Raw genomic sequence first — 16,688 nt, forward strand, 5'->3', positions numbered from 1 at the left:
GCTTCTCTTGTAATCATTTCATTTTTGAGCACTGTTTGAAGTGCTAGCTGTAGTATATAAACATTTGCAAGTAGGCAGTCCAACAGATAACTAGGCCCTGTTCATTGTAGGGCTCTATAGATCATAACCAGCACCCTGAATTGCATCCAGAAGCAAATGGACAACCAGTGCACCTCACAGTACAGAGGTGTTACATGGACATATCGAGACACGCCCATAACTGACCATGCTGCTGCATTCAGGACCAGTTGAAGCTTCTGAGTCGTCTTAAAGGGCAGCTTCATGTAGAACGTGTTGTAGTAGTTGAGCCATGAGGTGACTAGGGCATGAATAATTGGGCCTCCTGATCCAGGAAAGGGTGCAACTGACTTACCAGATGAAGCTGTGCAAAGGCTGCCCTGATCATAGCTGCCACCTGCTCATTGAACAGGAGCTGTGAGACCATGGAGACCTCCAAATTACGCACCACCCTTAAATGGGGAAGTGCAACCCCATCCAAGGTCAAGGGTGGAATGAATGAATGAATGAATATATATAAATATAAATATATATTCCCATCCCTCCATCCATCCAATTTGTCCCCACCCATCTCCCATCAGGGGACTCTGGGTGGTTTACAACAATCGATTAAAAACAACAACCATAAAATACACAGTATAAAAATACAATAATAAATAATATAAATAAAGGTAAAAATAATATCCCCAGAACCAGGTGGCCCCAATACCCACAACCAGTTTTGGTAGACTGAATTGAAGATGAGTCCTCCCCATCCAGTCTTCACAGCCTCCAGGTACCGGGACAGGACTTTGACAGCCTCACTTGGGCAGCCTGGGTCAAAACATATAATTGGGTATCATCAGTATACTGATGACACCAAACTCCAAACCAGCAGATGACCTCACCCAGCAGTTTTATGTAGATGTTCAATAGGAGGAGGGTCAGTCAAGCCCTATAGCAACCCACAGAAGAGCCTAGCGAACAACCTCTGTCCCCAACCAACACTGACTGGAACCAGCCCTGAAGGAAGGAAGAGAACCACTGTTAAACAGTGTCCCCAATTCCTGACCCGCAAGCCAGTCCAGAAGAATACTGTGGTCAGTGATATTGAAAGCCACTGAAAGTTCAAGGAACACAAGGATGGATGCATCACTTCTATTCTGGCTCTACCACAGGTCATCTACAAGTGTGACCAAGGCTGTCTCCATACTAAACCCTGGGACTAGATAATCCACTTCATCCAAAGTTCTGTGCAGCTGCTGTCCGACCACCTTCTCAACAATCTTACCTAAAAAGGGAAGGTTGAAGACAGGGCAGTAGTTATTTAAAATCATTGTCTCCAAGGATAGCCTCTTGAGGAGGATGCACACCATGCCACTTTTAAGGCTGAAGGCATCCCCCCTCCCTCAAAGAGGCCAACACCATAGCATGAACCCAACCATTGGTTACGTCCCTGGTTGTTTTCATACCCCAGGAGGAACCCAGATCCAACACATAGGTGGCCGAACTAACAGCACAGAGAACTCTGTCCACTTCCTCAGGAGTTACTGGTTCAAACTTATCCAAGATCATACCACAAGGCCAAGCCCCAAGCACCTTGGCTGGCCCCTCCACGTCAGAGTCTAAGTCCAAACCAAAGACTGCCAGCCTTTCATAATGGAGTGTTCATATTGCCCAGAGCTCTTGGTGCCAGAACCAAGGATTCTGGCAGCATCTTTGACCATGGCATTTCCCCATATCCTCCATTTGGAGAGCAGTCATCTTTTTTTCATGGTACATGGGCCTCTATAACTAATGGCCTGTGCGGTTTAGCTGTTGTTTCCTAAATATATCATACTGAATTCTTGGTTAACCCTTATCTGAATCCACTGTTGGCTCTAGGATGTTTCTGGAATTGTACCAGGAGGTCTGTCTCAACTTACAAAAAAAGGATAATTGAAAGCATTTCTTCTGAAGACTGTACTTTCATTTTTTATTCATGGTAATCTCACCATTCTGACAAAAAGGAAAGGGACTTCAGACCTATAGTGATTCTTCATTATCTTAATTACTTCTTGAAAGTGTCTTGCTTGAGGATAAATAGTTTGCATTTATTGATCTCTAATTTGCTAGTTTTATAAATCCATAGTGCTGGATCATACCTTCCTCTGCTTTATCAGTAGATGATCTTGCATATTAGATTTGCATTTTGCCATTCAGTCTAGCCCCAGCACCTTAACCTTCCCTTATGCCTCAGGTAGATGAGTCTCTTCTTTTTTCTTGGAGTCTTTCACAAGATCATCTTATGTAACTAAATAGAGATTATTTGGAGACCATGTTAAAAAGGAGCATTTTAACCTTTTCACTGTAAGGTTCATACTCTTTGGGATTACTCTTACATTTGAACTTTCAAAGAGGTACCTTGCAACCATTTCTTTATTTTATCCTCCAATGGAAGGTATTCCTTTTTTTTTTAATCTGATATAGTGAAGCGTGATAGACGTGGCTTGCCTCTACCGAACAATATTCCTTCTGGTCCCTGCTTTGAGTTTTTCTCTAGTTTACTTCATAGTAATAGTCAGAGCCTATCAAAATAATGGCTACCATTCCCTTCATCTCCTCTCATAGAAGTTTGTGTTTGTAGTAACTGTGAGCCTACCTTTCTTTGATCCAGTGTATCATCTAAACCTCTGATATTGGAGGGATGTAGTGTTTAGCATAGTAGGCCTTTCTTCACTTACTTTGAGTCACATTTGTGACTCACAGAGATCACCATGAAGATAACCTAGTTACTTGGTTGTAAATGGAACTCTTCGTGTGGCCAACTGAATTAATGCAGCTGACTTCCCTGCTTGGTGTTAGGTGATCTCAAAGTTCCTTTCACTGATGTGTGATTTACAGTAAATTTAATTTAATAAGTACTTCACATTCAAGATCTAAAGCATAATTATTATCTGCTGAGATCACTGTTGTATTACTCTTGACCAACAAACAAGACGTTCTTTTAAACTGCCTTTTAATACAGAGACTCATTTGTTGATCTCACTGATCATGTGACCAATTTTCATTGAACATCCTATTATCTATGTGCAATGTAAGACCAGTCTTGAGGATTTGAAATAGCTTTTTTTCTTTTGTACCCCCAAATGTATTAATTACAAAGGTATTTTCACTATATTTCAGTGATTGCTTACCAGCTGTATTCTTCATAGCATTTAATGTATCTTCTCCTAATTATAGCAAGCAGAAAAAATGGTGGCATATTTGCAAGATAGTGCCTTGGATGATGAAAGATTAGCAGCCAAACTTCAAGAGCAGAGAACAAAGGGTACTTTAGTACCATTACACCATGAGTCCATGCAAAAATGGTTTTACAAAGATCCACAAGGAGAAATTCAGGGTAAGTCTTCATTCCTGTTCTGTTCTGTTCTGTTCTGTTCTGTTCTGTTTTATTATTTTATTGGAACATTAAGAGAAATCACATACAGGATAGATGGATAGAAGGATGGATGGTATTTCCATTGGGGAGATTATTGTCCATCACTGTCTTGAACATGTCAGCAACTGTAGTGTGTCTAGCCAACTTCTGAAAGCCAGTGTAGTGGTAGCGATTAGAATGTGGAATAGGACTGGGGAGAATCTGGTTCAAAACTCCGTTCAGCCAGGGTTGCTTAGCAGATGACATTGGATTAATCATGCATTTTGATAATCTGCCTCACGAAGCTGTGAACACAAAATGAGCTGTGTATATTACTGGAGCTCCTTGAAGAAAAGTGAAGATATGAATATATATGCATGTATATTAAATGGCAAAGAGCCAGTTTGGTATAGTGGTTAAGGCACCAGGCTAGAAACCGGGAGTTTTAGTCCTGCTGTAGGCACAAAGCCAGCTGGGTGACCTTGGACCAGTCACTCTCCCTCAGCTCTAGAAAGCAGGCAATGGCAAACCACTTCCGAAAAACCTTGCCAAGAAAACTGCAGAGACTAGTCCAGGCAGTCATCAGGAGTCAAAACTGACTCAAAGGCACCCAAACAAACAAACAAACAAATGGGAAAATATTAAGAATGATCCCTAATAAACTTACATGCATTGGTCTGTGATTGTTTGTACAACACTGAATGGATGTTTCCCCCTCTTATCTCCATGGATTTCAACTTTGTATATATGTTGGTGGGTAATTTTTCAGGTCCATTCAGTAATCAGGAGATGACAGAGTGGTTCCAAGCTGGATATTTCACAATGTCATTATTGGTGAAAAGAGCATGCGATGACAGCTTCCAGCCACTTGGAGACATCATGAAAATGTGGGGCAGGGTCCCTTTCACTCCAGGGCCAGCATCACCTCTGCATATGGTAAATGCATAAATGGAATAACTAAAATAATTAGACAAGACATGCCAATTATTGGAATTTATTTATATGCTTTTGGGCTGTAGTAGACTTTAGGGAGACTGCCTCAGTTTTCCAAAATTTATTTTTAATAGAGAGGTGCAAAAGGCCTCAAATGGACCAAGAGAGATGTATGCATAATACTTGCTATTAAGGCAGAGTCAGCTTTCCTTCTCACTGATTTTCAGAACTGTTACTCAGTAGGTTTTTAAGTAAAAAATGCTTAGCTTGAATATCTATGAGTGGTATATACTTTCCTTACTTGAGTTCTCAAACTAGAAAGATAGATCTGTTATCTTACATCATGCCCTCATACTAGAGGCTCCATGACTCCACACCCTAGAGGGGGCACTATTTCAATATATATTTCTATGGATTTACACATTATTTGAACACCATATACAGCTAGTTTTGTCCTTATGGGGATTCATCAGGAACACGCAACCATTACAGTTAGTATTTGATCTTATGTGATTCAGACCCCCTGCTGGGAATTGAATTCTTAGGCCATTGAGTTTTCTATAGTGTTTCTAGCTTTATGAGGTTCCCTGGGGAACCGCCCAGGGTCCCTCTTTTCAGGGGAGATGAGTAGTGATAAAAATCTGAAAAATAAATCAATAAATAAAATGAGCTGTAATGGCCCTTGTCAAGATTTGCAGGAAGGGGATATATAGATAATGTAGGCAAATGCAGCCTATCTGGGCTCAGATCTGTCACTTCGCTTGATTATTCCTGGTGACTATGTGAATATATCAGGTAGTTTTCTTGAAAATAATATGGAAATAATTTGCATTCTCTTCTACTTTTCATTGAATAAACTAATTTGTAATATTATTTTTTATGCAAGTATCTCTGAATTGGCTCTGGGTTCAAAAAGTACTTCTGAGGCAAATTTGTTTTATTATAGCAGCAATATTTAAAAAAAGAGAAATTATTTAGTAAAACAATGCAGTTAATACATTTCAAGTAATCAATATAGAGCCAAACCACTTTAACAACTTGTCTGCAAATAAACAAAGTAGGCCAATGCTATTTAATGGGAAAATTCAACAGTTGAGTGCCACAACAGAAAATATCTTTCTTGTAGTCCTACCAGCATAGTCTTACTTTACATGTCAGAAAAGTCTCTCTGAAGCAGATCTTTAAAGAAGGGCAACTAATCCTTATTTGAGAGGAGATGGCTTGTGCCCAAAAACAAATTGGCAGCCTTTGATAAGAGACAGTGTAATATTTCCAGTAAGGTGTGTAATAGTAAACAACTTGGCCATCACATTTTGCAGAATGCTTTTCAAGATTAGGTCCAATTAAAGAGCATTGCATTAGTCTAAATCAGAGATAATAGCAAGTATTTGCATATTTGTTTAAATTGCCTAATGAATACAGTGCAGAATTCAGCTATTCTTGTAGAATTTCAGTTGCCATTATGAAACTGTTGTTCTGTTTATTTGTGAAAGTGTATACCATTTTACATGTGGCTGACATATTAGAGAAAATGAACTGAAGCTGAGCCTGCCTTCCCAATGAAATACTTAATACAGGTAGTTCTTGGGTTACAACAGCAATTGGGACCAGAATTTCCATCACTAAGCAATGAAGTCGTAAAATGTGACGTTACATGACCCCATTGCTTAGCAATGGCAATCCTGGAAGTCCCCCATTGCCATCATTAACCAAATCCCACCAAGGACCCACCACAATCCAAGCCATTCCCAGCTTGGTCCCTCCCAGCCCCGAACCTCAGTAAGGTAAGGGACTGCCTCCTCTTGAATTCCCCCACCTGCCTATCTCACCCCCACCCCCCCCACCCCCGCATTTCTTCCCTTTTGGCCACCCTGCACAGCGACACTCCTTGGCACCAGTGGTATTGGGGCTAAAGTAGAGGTCCAGGGCCTTCAGCAGTCTCAACTGGCCACCCCTCCCCCCCAGCTCTACTTCAGCTCCGCCACTGCCAAGGAGTGCTGCCTCAAGCCCTGCACTGCGGCCAGTTGCCACAGCGCAAAGTCCCAGCAGTCCCCACAGGCCTGCACTCCCCACATCTAGCTGACCTTTACTGTCCTCCTCCAGCTGCTGATGAAGTGCACCCAGTCTGGCCCTATGCAAGGCAGCTGCTTGCACTGCTTTCGAAGGCCTCAGAAGCTTTCCGAAGCATCACAAGAATGGTGTGCGTGGCCCTGGGAAGAAGGTGTCATGCTCCCCGTTGCAAGGCATAAGTGCATCACAACAGGGAACATGCACATCAGGAAAGAGGAAGGGATAACCATTATCCTTTAAACACACACATCATCCCTTAAGCACCCAAACCCATAAATAAATCATCAGGACAATGGAAGCGCACCTCGGACAGGATCTGGAAACCATTAACAGATCGGGGGAACCCCCACCCATTACCCCGGGGGACGCACCTGCACCGGACGAAGGCAAGGAGACAAAGGGGAACGTCGGAGATCGCCCGAATCACCCATCGTCGGACCCATACCAACGCTAATCACCCATCCGGACCTGGCTTGGGGGACAATAGGGGGTGGAGGAGAACAAGGTCCGCCACCGGGGCATAAACGGGAGACCCTGATACCGCACCCACATTCCCGTCTTTTTCTCCGTATGCATTCTGTTTCAATAAACCCGGAAATCCTTAAACCCTTTAAGTGAGTCCGTGTCTTATTCGGAGCAAGGCTACCCTGACATAAAGACGGGAATCGAAAAAAAAAATTTCCACTAGCACCAGTGCAGATCCAATCTGTGAGGGAACCAAGCTAGTGATGGAAGACTTCATCTCACGGCGAGGCGGCTACCCAGCAACCGGCAACGAAACTCCCATCCCCACGAACGGAAGGTGCCCAAGGCCCCGACGGCGTGAGACCCAGGTGAGCTCGGGATCGAGTTCGGAGGGGGAAGCAACGACGAACACCACCCGTGAGTCCCATGGCACGTGGGCCACCATCGACAAGATGGGGGGATCCTCATCCGGATCGCCCGGAACCCCGGAGGAACCACGGGACGTCCCATCATCCACAGCGTCAGAAACCGAAGGAGAGCGGAGGGGTGACCGCACCAAGAAGGGCTCGCGAACGGCAGCAAGGCTGAGCGCGGTCGAGGAAAAGCTGGAGGCGATGCAGCAGCTGCTCCAGAGGTTAGCAGAGGCATACGAATTCCACAGCCGGGACACGGAAGGACCAGGCACCAAATGCCCGACACCGCTTACCCCCCCTCGGAGACGCACCAGCCGAAGAGACGGAGGAGAGGTCCAGAGGACGACGCAGCGCCAGGTAGAGTCCGCTTCCAGGAACCCGCCAGATGGGCTGCACCCCACCCTCCCACCCCGATGGCGAGACGACCGGAACGAAGCGGGAGCCAGCAAGAGATGGCACCAACACCACCCGACGCCCGACGGAGGGAATCCCCACGTCAAGTCCACGGAGCCCCGACTGCCCGAAGCACACCTAGACGCCCAGATGCGGCTTGGAGCCCACCGAGAGCGGCGATCAAGGACTTCGGCGTTAAGTTCAATGGGGACCCCACAAAACTCTCCTTTTTCCTCACCAATGCGAGGAACTATATGGAGGAATGGGGCCCCTACTTCCTAACAGAGAAAGGCAAGGTAAATGCCTTAGCAATTAAATTAAAAGGACGGGCCGTCGACTGGTATGTCCAGTTATGCCAGGCAGGCACCCCGGAACTCGAGGACTGCAATTAATTCCTCTGGGCAGTGGAACTGCACTTCAGGGACCCCCTGGAAAGGGAGAGGGCAAAAAGAGCCCTGAAAACCCTCAAACAAGGACAGCGCTCCGTGGCAGATTATGCCATGGAGTTCCAAGCCCTGGCCGGTAAGGTCGAAGTATGGTCCCAGTCCATCCTCGTTGAGCGGTTCAAGGAGGGTCTCAACCTGAATGTGCTCAGGTGGGCACTGTGCAGAAATAACCCCGACACTCTGGTGGAGTGGATCCGGCTGGCAGGAGAGGCAGAGGACGCCCAGGACACTTTCCTCCAAGCAAAAAGGGAAGCGCAGCATGCAGAGGCAGCGAGAGGACCCCGCACAGCTGCAGGACCGGCGAAGTTGAGACCCCAACCTTGGAAGGAGGAAAGAGACCGACGGTTCGCCAAGGGTCAGTGCCTCAGGTGCGGGAAGGAGGATCACAAGGCGGTGGCTTGCCCGAAAGCGAAGGTGAGGGACAGCTCGGGGAAGGCACCAACCAAGCCAACCCCAGCACCCAGGAAAATGCCAGTCGCGATGGGTGAAACCGCGGCAAAGGACTTCCCCTACTGCACCGAAGAGGAAAGCGACGACGACGAACCGGTGGAAAACGCCAGCCACCTGCCCTAAGGAGCGCCAGAGAACAGGTGGAAGAAAACAAGAGGCGCGACGACTTCGGGGTGAGTGAAAATTGTCCCACCCTATATGTGAAAGTCACCCTAACCCACGGGGGAAAGACGGAAAAAGTTTGGGCACTAATTGACTCTGGCTGCTCGAAGTGCCTTATGCACCCGGACCTGGCGGCCGCGCTAAACCTCCGCTGCTATCCACTTCAGAACCATATTGTTTTTACACAGTTGGATGGATCAGCAGCGGGAGGGGGGCCGGTCACCCAATACACGGACAAAGTTGCGCTGAGGCTCGGCAGCCACAAGGAAAGAGTGGCCTTCAACGTGGCACCAGTGGGCCAACCCCTAATCATCCTAGGGATCCCGTGGCTAGTGCAACGCAACCCACAAATGAACTGGACAACCAGGGAAATGACGTTTTCGGATGGGCGCTATCAAGCACCCACAGGGGATCGGGTTCCCTGTGCTGCAATGGGGAGGGCAGCGACTACCTCGATGCGTCTGGAGGCAGCGAACCTGGAGGGTCTGCCAGCCAGATATGCAGAGTTTGCCGATGTGTTTGGCGAAAAGGAGGCTGACAAACTCCCACCCCATAGAAAAACAGACTGCACCATAGAACTGGTCCCTGGCGCACCCCTACCAAAGCCCCAAATATATGCGATGACCCAGAAGGAGCTGGCAGCATTAAGGGAGTTCGTCGATAAAAATTTAGTGCGGGGTTTTATTGAGCCCGCAAACTCACCAGTCAGAGCCCCTATCCTCTTTCGGGAAAAGGACGGGTCACTGAGGCTCTGTACCGACTACCGCGGTTTGACCGCTGCGTCCATCTCAAATAAATACCCCCTACCCATAATAAAGGACATTCTTGCCCACCTGGCAAAGGGCAAGATATTCTCAAAACTGGACCTGAGGGAAGCCTACTTCCGAATACGAATACAGGAGGGGGACGAATGGAAGACGGCATTTAACTGCCCGCTGGGGTCTTTTCAATATAAGGTTTTACCATTTGGGTTGGGGGCACCAGGAGTGTTTATGCGGTTAATTAATGAGGTCCTGCACGACCACTTATTTAAGGGGGTGCTTGTCTATCTCGACGATGTTTTAATATATTCAGAGACCGAAAAAGAGCACGAATGCTTAGTAAAGCAAGTGCTCAGGAAACTCCGCAAGGCAGAGCTATACGCCAAGCTCTCCAAGTGTGAGTTTCACAAGGACCAAATTGACTACCTGGGCTATAGAATCTCAGCAAGGGGGATCGAGATGGACCCAAGTAAGGTCCAAGCCATACTGGTGTGGGAGCACCCGCGCACGAGGAGGCAACTCCAAAGTTTCCTCGGTTTCACAAATTTCTACAGGGGTTTTATCCAGGGGCTGGCAGAAATTGTGCTGCCTCTGACCTACTCTGGACAAAGGGCCTGGGAGACACACGTAAATCAAGGAACCCGGGGGCGCTCCTGAACTGGACAGCTGATTGCCAAAGGGCTTTCAAACGCCTCAAAAGCCTCTTTACAGCAGAGCCAGTACTGCAACACCCCGACCCCACCAGACCCTTTGTCGTGCAAGTCGACGCATCCGACTTCTCCATCGGAGCACTCCTGCTTCAGCGGGATTTTGACAATCAGCTGAAGCCCTGCGCGTACCTTTCCCGCAAGTTCTCCGAAACGGAAAGGAGATGGCACGTGTGGGAAAAGGAGGCGTTCGCAGTCAAGGCAGCCCTAGAGACATGGAGGCACCTTCTGGAAGGGGCCTCCTGCCCCTTCGAGGTCTGGACAGACCACAAAAACCTAGAGGCTCTCAGCACTCCAAAACGCCTCAGCCCAAAGCAAGTACGCTGGGCACAATTCTTCAGCCGGTTTAACTTCAAATTAAAGTTCATACTGGGGAGGAAGAACTTCCTAGCAGATGCTCTTTCCCGATGGCCTCAGGATGCCAGCCAGGCATCGGACATTGTGGGTACTATGTGGACCGACACACAGCTGGGCTGCCCTGCTGTCATGCGCAGCCAAACAAGAACCCAACGCACCCCAGCACAAACACCCGCGAACGGAGGGAGACGCAGGTCAATTTCTCCGAACTGGCAACAACGGCTCGTTCAAGCCCTCGAGACAGATACATGGTTGCAAACCAACAAACACCATGTATCTGTTACGAACGGTCTAGCCTGGAGACAGAAGAACCTGTACGTGCCAGAGACATTGCGAGCGGAAGTTTTAAACCGCTCCCACGATGACAAGACGGCCAGGCACTTTGGGTTCGTCAAAACATTACATTTAATCAGGCGACAATTCTGGTGGCCTACTCTCAGAAAGGACGTTAAAGAATATGTCGCTGCTTGCCCCACATGCGCCATGTCAAAACGAAAGGTGGGGAAGCCCCAAGGACTGCTGCAGCAAGTAGCAAGCCCCTCCTGTCCCTGGGAGGAAATTTCCATGGACTTCATTGTAGACCTACCACCCAGCCAAAGAAAAACGGTCATCTGGGTGGTTAAAGACTATTTTTCCAAGCAGGCACACTTCATACCCTGCGCGTCCATTCCCTCCGCGCAACAGCTGTCACACCTATTCCTTACCCACATCTATAAACTCCACGGCGCCCCCTCCCATTTGGTGACTGATAGGGCACACAATTTACATCTAGGTTCTGGAAAGAATTTTTAAAACTTATTGAGACCAAGCAGGCACTGTCCACGGCCTGGCACCCCCACACAGATGGCTCTACGGAGATTCTTAACTCCACCCTGGAGCAATTCCTACGATCATTCATTAACTATCAACAGGACAATTGGGTGGACCTGCTACCTTTTGCAGAGGTAGCCTACAACAACGCAGTGCACCAGAGCACAGGTCACACCCCATTCAAAGTGGTTTATGGCAGAGACTTCGTCCCAATCCCGGAACTGCCCCAACCAGACACCCCGCCCTGTTCCCCAGATGATTGGGCGGCACAACTGGCCACGGTTTGGCCCGTCATCCAGCTGGCTCTCACAGACGCGCAAGCTACATACAAAAAGTTTGCAGACAATCACAGGGTGGCACAACCGAACTACAAAGTGGGAGATAGGGTCTTCCTCTCCACTAAGTTCATAAAGTCTCCACAGCCCTCAAAGAAATTGGCACCCAAATTCATTGGACCGTTCCAAATCATAGAAATTATCAACCCAGTGACCTTCAAGCTGGACCTACCCCACAATTTGCGGTGCATACACCCAGTATTCCACTGTGCCCTACTGAAACCGGCCACCCCTTCAAAATGGCACAATGAAACCCCCCCGCCTCCACCCATAATGATAGATGGGCAACAACATTTTGAAATTAAGGAGGTACTAGACTCCAGGAAACTAAGGGGCACCCTACAGTACCTCGTCAAATGGCGACATTTTCCACACCCAGAGTGGGTCCAAGCGTAAAATGTTTCAGCAAAACGGCTGGTCAAAAGCTTCCACGAAGCATACCCGAACAAACCGGCACCTTAGAATTCTCTTAGGGGGGCAGCATGTCATGCTCCCCGTTGCAAGCCATAAGTGCATCACAACGGGGAACATGCACATCAGGAAAGAGGAAGGGATAACCATTATCCTTTAAACACACACATCATCCCTTAAGCACCCAAACCCATAAATAAATCATCAGGACAATGGAAGCGCACCTCGGACAGGATCTGGAAACCATTAACAGATCGGGGGAACTCCCACCCATTACCCGGGGGACGCACCTGCACCGGACGAAGGCAAGGAGACAAAGGGGAACGTCGGAGATCGCCCGAATCACCCATCGTCGGACCCATACCAATGCTAATCACCTATCCGGACCTGGCTTGGGGGACAATAGGGGGTGGAGGAGAACAAGGTCCGCCACCGGGGTATAAACGGGAGACCCTGATACCACACCCACATTCCCGTCTTTTTCTCCGTATGCATTCTGTTTCAATAAACCCGGAAATCCTTAAACCCTTTAAGTGAGTCCGTGTCTTATTCGGAGCAAGGCTACCCTGACAGAAGGCCTGGCATGGCCAGCAGCTGCCTCACATAGGTCCAGGCTGGGTGTACTTCGTCAGCAGCAGGAGGAAGATGGTGAAGGTCAGCTGGGCATGGCAGGGCCTTGGTGTGCAGGGCGGCAGGGCAGCTGGGGCTTTGCGCTGGGGTGGCTGGCTGCGGCGCAAGGCTTGAGGTGGCATTCCTTGGTGGCGGCGGTGCTGGGACTGAAGTAGAGATTTGGGGGCGGTGGTGGCCGGCTGAGACTGCTGAAGGCCCCAGACCTCTACTTCAGTGCCAGAGCTGCTTCCAAGGAGTGCCGCTGTGCAGAGAGGCCTAAGGACAGAGATGGGAGAGAGAGAGGTGGGTGGGGGGAGTTGAAATGCCCATGTGGTTGTAAGTGTGGGCGGGCTGCCAAGTGCCCAAATTTTGATCATGTGTCCGTGAGGGTGCTGCAACGGTCATAACTTTGGGGACTGGTCATAAGTACCATTTGTTCAGCACTGCTTTAACTTTGAATGGTCACTGAATGAATGATCGTTAAGTGAGGACTACCTGTATGATCAAACAGATGGTACAGTTTCCTCCAAGTCTGATTACTGATTTGTTTATACCCACAGGGTGAGTTGGACCAAGAACGTCTGACTAGACAACAGGAATTTACGGCCATGTACCAAATGCAGCATCTGCAGTACCAGCAATTTTTGTTACAGTAAGTCTATAAAAAGATCTGTGTTGTCCTTTTTCAATGGTCTGGACTCACATCTATTAATTGTTCTGGAACAGAATCAGTTTTGTATGTATTCGTTCACATCAATATGTGATTTTTTTTTTGAAGGATTAAAACTTATTTAATGTTTTTCTTTCACAAAGTACACATTTTGCTCTTATTTTACCATACAAATTGGGGAATGCAATTTGTATGACATGTACATTGTTTTTTTAAAGTAACTATATTGGGAGTTAATGTTCTGAAGAATATTCTGTAACACATTGTACATAATACAAATTTTAAAGAATAGATAACCAACCTAGAGGAGGATCGTCTCACCCTTTTGTAATAATTTAAAATAACTTATCTTCTTTTAAGTACTTATATCTTTTCAGAAAGAGAAATATAAAGATGATAATGAAATAGCCTAGGTACTGTTAACATGACAAATAAAAGGAAACTTCAGAATATTTCAGGACTCCAACATAGCTCTGTGCTGTCACATTAGTCTTTCCATTAATGTAGTGCCCTAAGGTACCAGTTAACTGACTTCCATCCTGACACCCCGTAACATACAGCAGGGTCCTCTTAATTCTCTGAGGGCTGCAAAAATGCAGCAGCCTGCATAGTTTTGCGCAAGCCTGGATTTGCACAGGTTTCATCTCTTTTGTGGGAGCTGCATTGGTTGCCGATTTGCTTCCGGGTCCAATTCACGGTGCTGGTTGTCACCTTTAAAGCCCTACATGGCTTGGGGCTGATTATTTGAAGGACTGCCTGTCCCCAGTTACATCTACCCAGCCCACCAGACCAGGGAGGCAGGGTTGCAGGCCCCATCAATGAGGGAAGTACATCTAATGGGACCACGAAAAAGGGTCTTCTCTGTGGTCACTCCCTCCTTATAGAATATCATTCCCCTGAAGATAAGATTGGCCCCCACCTTGATACTTTTCTGGAAGACCCAGAAGACCACTGGTCTGGTGGTTCTGTCAGTGGTCCTGAGGACCCCAAGTTGATACGGAACTGATCAAGTGGCTGATTTGATTGTGTTGGTGGCTGCTGTGGGGAAGTGGGGGGTTGATGGGTTTTTGTATTGTGGATTTTAATTCTGTAAGTCACAGTGTTTATGTTGAGTGGCCATATAAATTTGTTAAATAGAAAAAAATAAAAAGGAGGAAGTAGAGATATCAGCTTCTGCCAGCCTATGGGTACCCATATTTATTCAGACCCAGCCCATTGTGTGTTTCCAAAATCAGATTATATGTGCATGTATTAATGAAGGTTTTTAAAATAAAATTCTGTAAGTCAGAGTGACTATTTTGCATTCTCTTTTCAAGACAACAATATGCACAGGTGATGGCACAACAGCAAAAAGCAGCTGTCTCATCTCAGCAGCAGCAGCAGCTGGCTCTCCTTTTGCAACAATTCCAGGCACTTAAAATGAGGTAAATATGCAGGTTCCAAGGCCACTGATACATTTTCTCTGACAAACATACCTCTATATTTTGCATGCAGCCACCTGTCTCATACATGCTTTATATTATTTATTTTGTGTGCTACCAATGTCATTCTGCTGAAGGAATGCTTTTTGATCTGGTAAAGAATTTGTCAACTGAATGGGATGGGTGGAATTTTCTGGGATTCCCCTTCTCCCAACAATTCTTCATATTCTGGTGTTCAGGGGGCTGTGAGAGCTGTGTGGATCAGCATGTGAGCTGGTAAGGGCTATTTCTGGGGAAGGAGAATTGCTGAATATTATATCCTCATTCCACTGAAGCTTCTGCAGGGTAACATGTACTAGATGCAGTCCATTTACCAGTACCATCAAGTTTCTGAGGCTTCCTCAAATGGAATGGCCAAAAAAAAAAGCCTACTAGAAATCTGGTATTAGGTGGACCATTATATTTATTCATTTGTATCTTCCTATATTTATTTTCAATAATGCAGACTTTGTACTTAATTTCTAGTGAGAATTATCAATATTTTCATGAAACTTCTAGATTTTGCTCAACCCTGTTGTTATTAAGGAAAATACAGAGAAGTACTACCTTAAAACTGGTTTTGAGGATGGAAAAAAAGCAGAACTGTGTTAAAACAACAGAACTTTTGTTTTGAGATAGCATGTTTACTCTCGGTCTTTATGTTACAGAAAAGTTGAACAGAACATGGTGCCACCTGTAACAAGGTCAGTGTCAGACACTAGCTCAATCTGGGAACTTCAGTCAACTGCTCCACAAACTACTGGTAGGAAACGGTTTTTGAATATTTTGATATTGAATACATTTAGATATAATATTAAAGTATTGTTTATAAAACCAAATTTTTAGTGAAATTGCAAGTAACATAAGATCTGAAGCTGTGGCTTGCGGTTCCTCAACAAGCCAAGATCAGCAACCATAATTTTAAGTAGTTTTGAAACTAATTTGTGGGGCTTCGATATAATAAACCAAAATTTGTCACTAAGATCATGTTCTGCTTTTAGAAGCTACCTAGTTAACATGTAGATGTCTCAGACTTACAGTATATAAATAACACCTTAAGCAGTTTAAAGAGAGGAAATGAACCTTATTCAGCTTGTTGGCTTTTATATGTCCCTTTTAATATAAAATGCTTTACAAATATTTATTTACTTTTATTTGATTTCTTCTGCATCTTTATTGTCTTTATAGATTTCTATCATTGTCTCAGCATTCTGCTTAACAATAACCCTTTCCTCCATTGTTTCCTGGAGAAATCCAGCTGGATATTTTACTTTCCATATCTTTAGTCCACCTAGGAGCCCAATCCTTAGGAATGGAAAGGGTTTCCAATATAAGAATTTGCTAAAATTATGTACTGTAATATTCTTAAAATTTCAGGTAATTGGTTAGAGAACATAGTATTGCTAACCTAGTCTTGGTTTATTTCCAATTTAAATGTTCATTATTTGTATTTACTTGATTTATATGCATTACACAGCTATAGTCTATATTTTTCCTCTGTTTACTTTGAAGTCTGGGAAGGTAGTAGTGTCTGGGATCTCCCGATCGATACTGCAGCTCAGGGACCAGCTTTAGAACAGCTACAGCAGCTTGAAAAGGCGAAAGCTGCAAAGGTAAGGAGTAGTATATACTTTACTATACAGCATGAACTTTTTTACTTGCCACCTCTATTCCATCTTTTTTCTGGCAGTTTACTGTGACATGGCAGGTGCAAATTGCCATAATTAAGGTGCAACATTTAATGATTGATTAATTATGTGCCATCAAGTTGGTGTCAGCTCTTAGTGACCACATAGATAGATTTTCTCCATTACTATCTGTCCCTAACCTGGTCCTTCA

General features: G+C 45.8%; 1 protein-coding gene across 6 annotated transcripts in view; it reads left to right on the plus strand.

Annotated features, from left to right (window-relative positions):
• The window catches only part of GIGYF2 (GRB10 interacting GYF protein 2), a 97,997-nt gene that overhangs the window by 69,920 nt on the left and 11,389 nt on the right, over window positions 1-16,688 (plus strand). For all 6 annotated transcript variants that reach the window (XM_063306882.1, XM_063306884.1, XM_063306885.1 and 3 more), the window contains 6 exons: window positions 3,220-3,379; window positions 4,167-4,333; window positions 13,280-13,371; window positions 14,706-14,813; window positions 15,518-15,612; window positions 16,362-16,462. In XM_063306882.1, the coding sequence (XP_063162952.1) occupies window positions 3,220-3,379; window positions 4,167-4,333; window positions 13,280-13,371; window positions 14,706-14,813; window positions 15,518-15,612; window positions 16,362-16,462 (723 nt within the window). The remainder of the gene's footprint in view (window positions 1-3,219; window positions 3,380-4,166; window positions 4,334-13,279; window positions 13,372-14,705; window positions 14,814-15,517; window positions 15,613-16,361; window positions 16,463-16,688) is intronic.

Source organism: Candoia aspera, chromosome 6, assembly GCF_035149785.1.
Source record: "Candoia aspera isolate rCanAsp1 chromosome 6, rCanAsp1.hap2, whole genome shotgun sequence".
NCBI lineage: Eukaryota > Metazoa > Chordata > Lepidosauria > Squamata > Boidae > Candoia > Candoia aspera.